General features: G+C 51.8%; 1 protein-coding gene across 2 annotated transcripts in view; it reads left to right on the top strand.

Moving 5' to 3' along the window:
• ARHGAP44 (Rho GTPase activating protein 44) overlaps positions 1-13128 on the top strand; it is a 184821-nt gene extending 171693 nt beyond the window's left edge. The window contains exons 18-21 of one of the 2 annotated variants that reach the window (XM_046675632.1): positions 3500-3657; positions 6558-6938; positions 8932-8983; positions 11543-11680. In XM_046675632.1, the coding sequence (XP_046531588.1) occupies positions 3500-3657; positions 6558-6938; positions 8932-8939 (547 nt within the window). In that variant the 3' untranslated portion in view covers positions 8940-8983; positions 11543-11680. Of the gene's footprint in view, positions 1-3499; positions 3658-6557; positions 6939-8931; positions 8984-11542 lie in introns of both variants that reach the window. The other variant, XM_046675631.1, reaches the window with a different exon arrangement.
• The last annotated feature ends 419 nt before the right edge of the window (positions 13129-13547 follow it).

Here is a 13547-nt window from a genome sequence, read left to right as displayed (position 1 = left end):
TTTGGAAATGTAGAATGCCAGTGTTTCTGCCTCCCTCTCCTCTACCTTTAGATTCCTAGGAGCCATTTTTACTGCAAAGGAGAGACGGAGTGGAGGTCACCTGGTCACGCTGGGTCTGGTGACCTTTGCAGCAGGGTTGTATTTCCATTCTTCTAGGGAAAGAAAAAAAGAGTGAGCACAAGCTCCTTCCATCACTAGTTCAGTGAACATTTATGGAGGACCCTGCTGTCCAAAGATGAAAGATTAGCTCTGTGCCCTTAAGGCACACGCGCCCCAGAGAGCAAATACACTCTGACAGATAATTACAGCACATGGTCATAGCCAGGGTGGCGGGGAACCAGGCCATATCTGGTCTTTCCTGAAAAGGGGCGTGGTCAGAGGAGAGTCTAGAAGTGGGAATGGCACGAGGATACTGCTGTTCGTTTGTTTCTGTCTGTTCTAAAACAATTCAGGGAAGTAGGAAAGCTGTGTCAGATCAGACACTCCTGGGCATTCTGTTAGGGGACACAGCATTCCTCCACGGCCCCTGCTGGAAAATGCTAGAGACTTTGGGAAGCTGAACCTTTTAACCCAATCTTTGCACACACAAATACTAACGCCCTAAATGAAGGGATCGCAGGGTTTTCCTTTTCCTTTAATGAGTGGAAGGGATCTTCCCTGTGAAATGGGGAAATGACAAAGGTAAAGGGGGACAATCGCAGAGTTCGGGAGGGGGAACCGACACTGCACGTGCTTGGGTTGTTGCTGCTGCTCCAACTCAGAGAGGACAAGGCACCCAGCCTTGGCTGTGTACTCACCCGGGCGCCAGGTCCACTTGAGAAATGCGGATGGGGGAGAAGCGAGTTCAGTGGAGAAGCAGAGGCCAATGGCTGTGGGTCAGAGAGGCTGATGAGGAGGAGATGACAAATAGACTGATTTGCTAGGACACTTCCCTTTTTGGACACTCGTCGGCTTCATCCTGATTTCCCATCTTATAACTGAGACTTGGTGCCAAAAGATATTTGACATATAAATGATATTTCTAGAAAATGCCTGTCAAAGATGGATTTCCCCAGGCCCTGAAGGTGTTCCCAGAATGTTACGGATGGTTGACCTTGCAGAGTCACTCCCAGGCAGGAAACGTCGCCCACTGGTTCAGGTTATTTAAAAGGTCAGTCCCATTGCCCTGCAGTCATACGCCCCTTTTTCCCAGGGTAACCAGTTCTTTAGCTTTCCTCTGGGTGTCAATATCCTTATGTGTCTTGTACCACTCTTTTTTTCCCCACGTGGATTCCGTCCAATACAAATGGGTGTTCCATTGTTTTTTTGTTTTCTTTTTTTTTCTGTTTTCTGGACATTTGCAGCCCAGATGATGTTTCCTCCAGTTGCCGGATTCCTGTTACGGCTCCCCCTACCCTGAGGATGGCAGGCCCTTCCCTCCCTCTGGCTTGCTCCCACCTTCCCATTCCCTACCCAGGTCTGTCCCCTCCAGGCCTGGCGGCTCTCTCTAGCCAGGCTCAGCCACCTCCCACTCATCTGCTTGGCATTAACTATAAACCCAAACTCTGCTTCTTGCCCCTTCGCACCCCAGCTCACTGAGTCATGCGTCCCAAGAACTAACCAGCCCTTGAGCGTGCCGTAACCATGGCTCCTTCATCTAGCACTCTTAATAACCACCTTACACCCTACCTCTCCCCACTGGGTCAGCTGCACCCATGCTGCAGAGAGAGGAACAAGGCTACGTAGGTAAATACTTGTTTCTGTGATGCGGGAAAGTGTATCAGGTGGGAGGGAAAAGGACAAGTTTCTTGGTCCCTAGATTTCTTGGACAGATGTCTTGTTCATCCAGAGGAAGGAAGGAAAGTCTGTTATCCCACAAGAAGCAATTTTTTTGTTTGCTTGTTTTGTATTTTCTTTTGTTTTGTTTTGTTTTACCTTCCTCTGATGGTGGTAGAGATGGATGGAAGGGCAGAGAGATATTTGGCATTAATGCCTGGCTGCCTGGTGACCTTGGGCCTGAAGAAGAAAAAAAGACCAGCTCGTGCCCAACCTGAGAGAGGCAAGGGTTTTCTGGTTTTTTTGTTGTTTGTAGTTGCTTTTTGTTGACAGAATAGAGAATAGAATTGCTGCTCTTCTGGTCCCTGTGGATGAAATGTCTTTTTCCTTGGGGAAGTACCTAGGTGTGGTATAAAACTCATCCCAAGAAGGAGAGAATGTGGTCTTCCCTCCGTCCCTTCAGGTGACAAATACTAGCTGTATTTGAGTGTTTGCTGTTCCAGCCCAGGTCCTTGCCTCCCAGACTTTCTCACCATACCCCAGTGGAATGAGAAGTATATGCCTAGCTCTGTAATATTTGGAGTCTCTAAATAAATTTAGAGACAAAATGGGCTGTAGCTCCTTTTGTGGGAAGAAATAGCTGTTGCAAAGGATTTAGTTTCCCAAACTGCCTATGCCCTACCTGAGCGGGTCAGAATCCAGGTGGGTTCTAGCAAGGATGACAGGATTGCTCCCAACTCCAAGGTCACCTTCCTCGATTTGCTAGGAGTTGCCTGGAACATTATGTTGAAACGAGTGAGAACCATGTGGGGAAAAGATGGAGATTGATTAGTAATGTCTGCCATGGATGGCGTATGGGGGATGTTGAGGAGTGAGGAGTCGGCCATATATTTGCTGCCCCTGGTCTATGGAGTGCTGGTCTATGGAGTGGAGTTGAGCAGGGTGTCTTTTAACATGTACTTCATCCTTAGGAGAATGCCTGAGAAAGAGTTAGCAGTGAAGGATGAATCCTCTTTGGGACCTGGTGACCCAGGGTGTTCTTTTATCAATTCATGGGACTCCAGAGGTCCTCGCTGCCATTGACCCTCACCCCCCTCTAAGCCTGCAGGACTGGGACTTGAACTGGCCCATGTTCAGGAGTATAGCCAGAGTCTGTGTCAGCCCTACCATCTGCTGGGATCTGTTACTGAGTTTGAGGGTGGGTCCCAGAATTCCTCCCCTGTTTGGGGCTGTGGTGGAGGCTCAGGGAAAGCAGCTGGAGAGCTGGAGAACCATGGCCATAAGGCTTGGCAGAGTGAGCCCAAGTCATCAGCCCCCATTCAGCACACTGACCCTAAGAAGTCCTCTCGCTCTGGTATGCTGTGGATACAGAAGGGACAAGAGCACTTAACTGTACCAGTTTCAGAATGTGCGAGAATCCCATGTTGATCACAGGATATAGTGGGGATGCTCAAGGGCCCTGCCTCCCACTGCTTGTGGCCTCCTTGTGGAGAGAAGGCAGAGCTCCATAGAAGGAGCTGGCAGTGAGTGCCACACGGAGATGGGGATGGAATCCACGCTGGAAGAGCCCTAAGAAGGGACAGTCACCTCCGGGGGCATCTTTGAAGTCTTTAAGAAGGGCCGGAGACAGACCAGAGCTGGGACAGACTTGAGCTGAGCCCGGGAGCACGTATTGCGATCCACACTGCTGGTGCTGAAGTTGCCTGAGTTCAGTTCTTTTTTGTTCTGTGTGCTTGTGTTTCAGCACTTCTAAAAGCAAGGAACTTTCTCCAGGATCTGGGCAGAAAGGAAGTCCAGGCTCCAGCCAGGGGCCACCCTGTGCAGGGACGCAACCAGGGGTCCAGCCAAGCGCCAGCCCCAGCCAGCCACCTGCAGACCAGAGCCCTCACACCCTGCGGAAAGGTACGTCACCACCACCCTCCACACTGGTCTAAGGGCAGAGAAAGCTGTTACACTGCTGAAAAACTCATTTCCATGAATTAGCATGGATATTTGGAAACCGTGGGGCTTAGTGAAAACTTCCTGATCTGGGCATTAGAGCTTTTGGAAGTTAACCAGCTCCAAGAGGGATGATTCCATCGTTATTCCTTGGTTTATTCATTTGAACAGCAGGCTCGTTAGGGGCACGTATAGGGCATTGCCTCCCGTACACCAAGACCTCTGTGCAAGAATCATTGCTCAGGATGTCTTGTGTCTTCCATGGACCATGCCAGGCTCTCCCGCCATCATTTAAAACTGTGTGGAGTCTTCTGCGGGAGCTGCCTGTCCCCCACCCAGGGCCTGGTATAGCCTCCTACCCCTGGGATTGTCTGCAGAAGCTGACAGAGGAGAGGACCGGGATTGTTCCTGTTGGAGTCCTGCCCTTTGACGTTCTGTTTTGGAAGGCCTGAGGATTTCTACACTGCCCCAGGAGCCACCCACCCCAGAATCTGCCACTGGAACACAGTAAAAGTCCCCATTATTCCCTCTGAAATGACTCCCAGAAGGCAAAGACATGCTCCGTGGTGACACTTCATAAATGGGGAGCTGCATGGAATGTGTACTTATCCAGACCTTTTTGGTTTTCACCTTGTGTCAGCTCTTAGCGAAGTCTTTAACTTGTTTAAAATAGCGTGTTGTTTAATTTGTTCTCACTTCAGGCCTTTCCAGCATCTAGATGTGGCTTTAGCTCCAGGATTTATGGAAGAGGGCTGGTTCTCCTTATCCACACTGACCTTCATGGCAGGTCCCTTTCCAGCCTCACTTGCCCCATTATCTAAGTCAGCCCTCACCCGGCCCCTCCCTCTTGTCCATTCCCCACTCAGTCCTCCTGCCTCCTACAGACTTCTGTGGAGCCCTACTGTGTGCAGAGCAGCAGACAGCCTCTCCAGAAAGGCAAACATGGAAGTGCAATGCAAGGGTGGTGTGTTCAGGATGTGCTGAGGACCCCTCCAGATGCAGGAGTTTGGTCAAAGTGGTGGCGGTGGGATTCAGGATGCCAGGGCTTTTCTCCAGCACCAACAGGTTTTCCTTGCCGTCTAGATAGAGTTCTCTCACTGTCTTTGTTTACAAGGCCTTTGACCCTCCCAGCCGTGTAAGGCAGGGTGATGGCCAAGCCATTGTTCTGTCCAGAGGGGTCGGGGCTCCTGTTCCAGGCCAGTCAGCTTCCCAGGGCCAGTGGCAGGTTGTCCCTTTCAGTTTTCACAGCACATTAGACCTATGTAGCGAATGTGACCTGGAATGACTCAGGTCCCTTACCCAGGTGACACATTCAGTAGCTCAGAGCCAGCACTGGACAAGTACAACTTTCTTCTCCACCCTCCATCATGCCCACTCATGGCACACTGAGCTTTTTTTTTTTTTTACCCCCAAAGTCTTTTGACAGTGTACCTACAGTTTTACATCATGGCCTAGTCCTGTCGCTACCCAGATTAGTAAAAGCCGTCACGGACATCTTGGTGACGTCACTGCACCCTCCCTCTCCCAGCTCACTTAGGGGAAGACATGCCAAGCTTCCACCCTGGGGGCCTCCACTCACGGTTCATCCAGTGGAGTGATTCCTGCATCAGCCAAGAGACCTGAAAAGAGGCTTTATTACAAGACGTGATTATAGTGTATGTGCTTTACGTACAGGATCCCATTTAATTATCGCAGTGCTGTGGAGAAAATATTATTCTTCCCCTTGTATAGAAGAGGCTTAAACAAATTGCCCCAGGGCAGACAGTGGGTAAGACAGGACAGGAATTTGAACCCAAGTTAGTGGGTCTCTGAAGAGCACATTCTTGTCCACACTGCACACGAAGGAGCCAGGGCAGTCCATACATGAGGCATGATGAGAAGAGATTTTGTTCCATGGAAGGGTGGGGGTGGGGTGGGGGAAGAGTCCCTGATGCCTCCTTGAGGGCTTAAAAGACAGTTTCTTCTAGATGAGTGCTAACCATAGCCAGCCCTTACTTAGTTCTGACAGATTAGTGATTGCTCTTTCAAGGCGTTTGTGCATCAATGGGATCTTCCAAATGTTTAAGTTTGTCATTCTTACCAGTTCATCTTCAATTAAAGGTGTAATATGTCTTTGTTACCCCTTAGCATGATTAAGTAAATAAAAAGAGGAAAATGAAGACAATGCAGGGGAGTTGGAGCAATGATATGTTTAGAAAAATGCAGTAGATTTGGACATATTTATATCCAGAGGGCATGATTCTGGAAAGAAAAGCACCCCACAGGCAAGTGCACAGGATTGAGGGGAAGGACCGGCATGGGCAGATGAAACGATGGAGGCACTGGGCTTCTGTGGCCAGAGGACTTGGTCATATGTCCCCATTATGATTTCCCAGAGATTGGGCAGATTCAGCCAAAAGTCAGTTTCCTATCCTGAGGACAGTGGCCCAGTCCAGGGTCCAGTGGCGCAAGTTGAACTCTAATCATGGTCTGTTGGACCTGCATCACTGACTCCCTTTTCCTCACTGGACCACTGACACCTTTCACCACTACAAAGTGATGAGAGGACGCTGGGAAACCAGCCACGGCCTGCGGATGGGAAATTTGTTCTGTAGTTTGGTTTGGCAGGGGGTGGGTGTAGATCATGGCAGGAATCCAGAGAAGAGGAGGAGAGAAATTAGTGAACAGATGGGGAGATGTGAAAACTTGCAGTTCTAGGTGAATTTTTAAAACATGTATTGGCTGCTCTCAGGGTGGGAAGAGCCAGGGGTAGGGATGAGGGGCTGGCGAGGGGTAGGAGGTGATGAAGGGTGTGTTCACAGGCCGCACGGACGACGGGTTTCATTTAACAGCCTTATGTGTTGTTGTTGTGTTTTCTCTCTCAGTTTCCAAGAAGCTGGCACCAATCCCACCCAAGGTCCCCTTTGGCCAGCCCGGGACCATGACTGACCAGCCCACCGGCCAGCCGTCCCCACTCAGCCTGTCTCCCACCCCACCGAGCACCCCATCACCCTACGGACTGAGTTACCCTCCAGGGTACTCTCTGGCCTCGGGCCAGCTCTCCCCGGCTGCCGCAGCTCCTCCCCTGGCCTCTCCTTCCGGCTTCACGAGCACTTTAACCAAGTCGCGGCCCACCCCTAAGCCCCGACAGAGACCCACTCTGCCGCCGCCTCAGCCTCCCACAGTGAATCTCTCGGCCTCTAGTCCGCAGTCCACGGAGCACCCCGTGCTAGATGGCATGTCTCCTGGGGAAAGCATGTCTACAGGTAACCAAGATTCTCATTTTTCCATGAACCTCAGCAAAATGTCCCGAGTGGAGGGATAGCTCATGCCAGTGCCAGTTAACAATTCCCTGTGTGCCACGGGATGGCTGTGCTGGTGCCATGCATCGCTTCCAAGATGACCTCCTTAGAAGCCCTCCGTAAGGCAGTGGAAAGCAACCCTGGGATCCAGGTTGTCCTGCACAGGCTTCTTAGGGGGGTTCTCCCAATTGAGTGCCCGCCAGCCCAGGGTTCTGATCCTGCTCTGAACTGGGGGGCTGCGTGCCCTGAGTTCTTTGCAGGGGTGCTTCAGGAGAGGCTGGAAGCTGGATTCTGATTGCAGAATGGCTGGCATCACAGCCAGTGGAGGTACCGGAGGCTTTCCTTGGGTTGAGCCCGGGCCTGGAAACAGGTACCAAGCTGTGTCTTGAGAACACAGGCTAGAACTGAAGACACTGTTTCCTGTTAACTAAGCCTTATTAGAAAAACATATTTCTAGCAATATATATTTAGAAAGGGTCAGTTTCAGAAAAGATGCATGTCCCTCTGGTTCTTTGAGGACCTCACTGGACAAGCCCATAACTGCTAAATTTAGTTTTGCTTTAAATTTAAAATCAAAGACAGAGCTATCTTCCCCCAGAAAAATGTGTAACCATGAAATCACAAACACACACCACATTTGGCAAAAATCATTTGTTGGTTGGAAGAAGAGGACATTTTTAAAATTTCTCCTCAGATGCTTTGACCGCATGAGATTAGAAAGTCAGGGTGTATTTGTGGTGGCCGCTAAAGTCACTATAGCACTTTCCTTGGAATAGAGCCGGCCTGCCATGTCACCAGGGCAGACAGCCTAAACATAGCCATTTAGTGTTGTCCCAAGTGGCAGAAGGCGAGGCAGCTTGGGATGGATCACACACACACCCCCGCCCAGATGCACGCACACACACGCACACACATACACCACACACAGGGACACATATGAACACCACACAGATATACACACATGCACACACACACACACCACACACCATACTACGCAGACACACAAATACGCACACAAACCACACGCAGACACAAAGAGCAGTGCTAGGTCCCAGTGCACTGAGACTTCTCATCGGACTGTGCCTTTGTCCCCACCTCCTTCTCTGAGGGTGACGGGTTTTCCCTTGATTCGATGAACGGCTGGCCTGTGGAGCTCAGCTCCTTGCTGCCTATGAAAAGGCGAGTCAAGTGGAATGTCTGGGATGGGTCAAGAGATTCAAACATCGTGGGAGCAGCCGTCTGGTGATTTGGCTTCTTTAGTTTTGGACGTGATTAATGTTGTGTGGAAGGGACCACTGCTGTCAGCTACCCTGAGGCTTATAAAACATGAAGGAAATTCATCCTTGAAAAACGACAGTGAGCCCCACTCTCGGCTTCCCACTGGTAGTTCTTGGGGGTGACGCATGCTTCCTGAGGGAGCCCAGATGGCGGGAGCACAGGCCTGCTGCCCTCGGGGCTTGTGGGCGCACCCAGGAGCTCATGGTCACCCCCAGGGGGCTCGAGGGGCCACTCCCACCAACACATCAATCTGCCAACTGCACCAGCCACGCCAAGGAGGGGACACAGGGTAGTGCCCATACTGGAAGCAACAGAATGAGCGGAGGACATCACTCCGGACAAACAGAAAGATAACAGGATGAGAGGAGAAATCTGGGGGCAAAAAGTGGGCAACAGAAGGCATTGAGGGGCAGTACCCCCATGGCTGTGTGAGAAACGTAACATTTAAGGACTGCTGACCTTTAGAATTAATACTGCCCGCCCCCGACCCCCGCACACCGTTTTGTTGTAACGTTTGGCGGCAGACTGTTCCGTCCCGTGTGTGCAGGTCTCAGCCCGTGTGGAATCCGTAATGACTGGTGTGCTCCACCTCACTGTGATACTTGGCAGAGTTGTTTGTTACGTTCTTGCTTCCTTGTGTTTATACCTTTCTCCGAATCCTATCATTGTGTTCTTGCAGCTGTGTGACATGAGTGACGCAGTTTTGGATACGTGTGAGGGGGATTTTCAGGGTAAGCGGCCCCAGCCTCGCCCCCTCCGCCCTCGCCCAGCCGGGCCACAGCTCTCCGCTCTGCTCTCTGCATGTGGCCCAGACCACGCATGGCAGCTTCACTCTTGGTGCCTCCCCAGCCGCTGCAGGAACGACCGGTCCACAAGCTCATTGGGCTTTTGGAGACCACTTTCTTTCTTTTCGTTAGGAGAGGGGGGAGAAAGCCAGCAAGCAGGCTGAGCCCCTCTTCTCCCCGACCTTCTCTTTCCTGTCACCTAATCTCAGTCCCTCCCTCCCTTTCCATTTGGTTGAGAATTGAAGGGGTACCAGACCTGTTCTTCACATGACGTGGCTTTGTGTCACTGGATTGCTCACTGAAGACTTTGCACCCAGTGTCCGGGGAAGATGCCCCATGCGCACCAGTTTAGGGAAGTGCCCCGACCAGAGGGCCCGTGGTGCAGTGGGCACCCCCTCCCCAACAGGGCCCCGCAGCTTGTTCTTGGCAGCCGCGGTGGGCGCTAGCGGGCTCCACTTTCAGACATAAATTCTATCTTGTCTTCCTCTGGGCTGAGACAGCTGGCAGATCCTGAAGAATCCATAGCATAGGAATTCATCCTGAGCTCATTTTTTCCTAGTATATGGCCAGCCAGATCCTTTCTAACTCAATATTTTGGCAGCGTTTATACCAGTTTCTGCCTGGTCTCCTATAAAGAGCAGATAATCAAAAGTAAACCGAGGCAAGACCATGAAAGCAGCTAAAAGGCATCAGGTGTTTTTGCTACAGTAAGAAGGGGCGGCCAGAGCAAACCAGGGAGGGCCCTCCAGTGCCCCCTGAAAGCCCTCAGCCCGTGGTCCCGTGGAAACCAGTCTCCTCACAGACACTTCTGGAGCTGCCTCTAAACCCAGAAACAAGCTTCCCTTTGCCCAGCAGTGTCAGTGAAGCTTCTCTCCCTAATCTGCTCCCTGACTCCTGGAACTGCCTTCCCCCTCAGGGGTCTGTGTAAGGGAGCAGCCTGAAGGGGAACAGCTGAGCCGCTCACCTCCAGCGTCTGTCCTGGGCCGGGCCTCTTTACTGCTCTAGCTGCCTGTCACGTTTAAACCCATCACCACCCTTTGTTCCCATTTGGCTTCTGAGGCACAGGGAAGGTAAGAAACTGGTCCAAGGTCACACTCCCCATCTGTAACAGGGATGGGATCTTGACTCCAAGCCATAGGGCTTGTGCCTTCCCTGCCAGTGACCACTGCCTGGCGGGCGGGCCCAGGCCAGCAGTGATGGCAGGGCACTCACAGTCCTGTGAGGCAGGAGGGGAGCAAGTGGCACTGGCCATGCCCAGCCTCAGACTGTCTCTGCTCCATCAGGCAGCCGCAAAAGACAAGCTGGAATGACATTTTGAGGACTGTTGGAGATGGGTGAGAGAGAAGGACCTTTGTCCCAGAGCTTCCATGTCTGTTAACGTCTTTCACAATGGTGTCCAAATGTCTGTCCGTCCACTTGGTCTGGTATTCCTGGGGCTGAATGTTTGTTTACAAAAAACAAAGAAGGAAAACCCCACCGGCCCAGGACTGCTCTCCTCCTAGGCGTACTTCCTGTCACCCCGAGTGCTGCTCCGGGCTCAGATTCACAGCAAGGCTAAGTGGAGGGCAGAAACAACACAGGCCGAGGGGAGGAGGTGCACGACTGTGAGTGAGGGCTGCCAGGGCCCATGGGTCTTGGCTCCCTTGTACCCCAGTGAGCCTCCCGCAGCCCCGAGGAAGCAGCAAGCTCAGGCTGCCCCGAGTCCCTGGGGAGCGGCTGCGGCTCCAGGCCCCAAGCACGGTGGCCTTGCCTATACCGAGGTGCTAGCTCAGGACTTATCTTTGCCAACTCACAGATGTCCCGAATCCCACAGGCACTGAGCCCTGTGACCTCAGGTACATTCTTCCTGGTCATCTCCCAGGAATAATGACCTTTTAATGGTCCCAATAAGGATGGAACTTCAGGGGAGCAGGTTCCCTACTGCTGAGACGCAGGGTTTTCCCACAGCCCGGGAGCACAGTTTGCTCCAGGTAGTCCTGGGGTCCTGAGGGAGATGCTCCATCCTGCCTCCACCAGCCTTCCAGAATGTGCCGCATATGGCCCTAGAGGGAGGCACTGGCTCAGGATCGCCCCATTCGCTCACGGGCTGGGAGAATGGGTTTTTCCCCTGTCTTGTACCCTGTCCCTGCAGACTTTAGAGAACTAAATGCAGCCCTGAAATCCCCAAAAAGGTGTCATTTAGACCTGCCCAAAAAGCATCCTTTATATGGAGAACTGCGCTCGAGGGTGGAGGTGTGCGTGGCCAGGCTTGGGGAGCTGTTCTGTCCTCACTGAACCCCCCGGGGCTGAATCTAGATGCATAGGTCCTACAGGCTGGTGGGGCGGAAGCACAGCAGCCAGACTCCAACCTGATCCTGCGATAAACTGCAGGTTTACCGACCCCTAGATGAGCTAGGCCCTCAGTGAGCAAATTGCTGCCGCATCCTGATGCCGAGCGTCCGCCACTGTCAGCGTCGCTTGGGCGGGAGCCCCTTTTCAGCCGCCTTTCTCTCTGCCAACCTCCAGATCTCGTCCACTTCGATATCCCCTCCATCCACGTAGAGCTCGGGCCGACGCTCCGCCTGAGTCCCCTGGAGCACATGCGGCGACACTCGGTGACTGAGAAGAGGGACTCGGAGGAGGAGTCTGAGAGCACCGCGCTCTGACCGCACCCGCCCGCCCCGCGTGTGCACACGTGGGCCCGACACACCCCCGCAAGCCGCCTGGCTGGCCACGTGTTCTCCGTTGGCTCTTTGCTGTCACTGCCAACTCACGGTTGGAGTCTTGCAGAAAACTGTCATCTCCAGCCCAAGTGGCAAATGTCAGTGGTGCCGATTTTGTTTGTTCCCTTCAGGTGGTGACTCTGGCCTTTTGTTTGATCTTTGCCTTTTGACTTTGTGCCTATTTTGATCCACTTTCAGCCTCCATGCCCATAACAGCCCTCTCTCCACCTGAGGGCTTGCTGTCAGAAATGTCCTTTGCAGGTAGGGGTGTGAGGGGGGGTCGAGTTGGCCGGTAGACCTGGGGGCTGCCTGCCACCTCTACTCTGACAGCTGATGTCAAGTCCTATGGTGTCAGCTTAATGGCTCCAGAAGGGAAGTGGGATATGGGGGGGGGGGGCCCTTTCACTCACATGGGACGAGTTCTGGAATCCTAGAAGTGCTGGGGCACTGACTTGCCTGCTACACAGGGGAGGGCTGGCTGGTGGAAACCTTTAGGGCTGCCCTTAACCCATGAGCACTAAAGTAAATGGCTAAAAATGAAATTCATTTCACTTCCTAGCAGTTTCATTTTTCCACACTATATGACTGAAAGCCCCGTTTACTACCTTATCGTTTTATACTTGTGAATTTAAAAAATGATCTTGAGGGTGTCTGGAGAGCCCAAAGATAGCTCCTCACGCCCCCCAAAACACATAGATGTCTGACAGTAAGTGCACCCCTCCAGGATCCCGGGGGCGCCCACCTCACTAAGTACGTGGGGTCCAGGAGCTGCCTCTTCTTTCTGGAGGTCACCAGTGAATAGCAATAATTCTGTTACCCAAAGCACGTAAAGGAAAGTGAGACCAGCCCGCGGAGACACCTGGCCAGCACCACGGGCCCGCGGTGTGGCGCGCTTCGCTCACCAGCATCCGTTGCTCATCCCTTCTCATGCAGTCCCATCCATTCTCTGGGAGGTGGGCCGGAGGGCACGGGGAGCCTGGTCACACTTGGGATTAAGGGAGTGAGAAAGAGATTCGGGTCATGCATGCAAAGTCAAACCTTACAATTTTATCCTTTTAAAATAGATATGATATACCTATACATGATATAATATTTGTATATATGAAATCTCTCTATATTTGTTTAATTTGAGCCATTCAATCTAAACCAATGTACAGGTGTACAATGAGAAATTTAAATGCTTAGTTATTTTTCCCAACACAGTGTAAAATAACCCTTCTCTGACAGTGGGATTTGCAAACTTTTGATGTTAACAGCTTTGCTCACTTCCTGGCAAGGGCAGTTCAGTACCCAATTTGTAATGGAGCCCAGGGGTTGAAAGTTACCTTTAAATACATGTACAAATAGTTGTCCAAAGTAATGTTATTAAAATAGATTTATTATCCGTGAGCGTGGCCTTCTCGTTTTAGTAATAAGCTGGTGGGAGCACGGGACTCCATCTTAGATGCTGCCTCAGGAGAAAACCTGAGGTCCCAGCTAGGCAAGGCCAAGTCTTTGGTCTGTCTCTGTCTTGTCACCTGAGTTTTTAAAGCTTTTTCTATGTTCTCCTGGATAGGGAGAATACACAAAAAAACTCTAGATTTAGCTTTGAAAATTCTCTCAATTTTCAGGCACTACCTCAGTGTCGTAAAATCCCAAAAGGAGGGTGAGGAGCCAGCCTGACGTGGCATTTCTCAATACTTTGAGGGGCAGTGGGTGGCTCTCATTCTCATCACAGGGCAAGGAAGAGCAAATCTCCTGTCTTCGTTTTCACCCAGAACAATGAGCAGGCCTGCATTCCCCTGAGCCACTGTGCAGGCCCAGCCTGG

This window comes from Equus quagga, chromosome 11, assembly GCF_021613505.1.
Source record: "Equus quagga isolate Etosha38 chromosome 11, UCLA_HA_Equagga_1.0, whole genome shotgun sequence".
In the NCBI taxonomy this organism is placed as follows: Eukaryota; Metazoa; Chordata; class Mammalia; order Perissodactyla; family Equidae; genus Equus; species Equus quagga.
The sequence above is the reverse complement of the archived record's forward strand: the minus strand, read 5'-3'. Positions and strand labels throughout refer to the sequence as shown.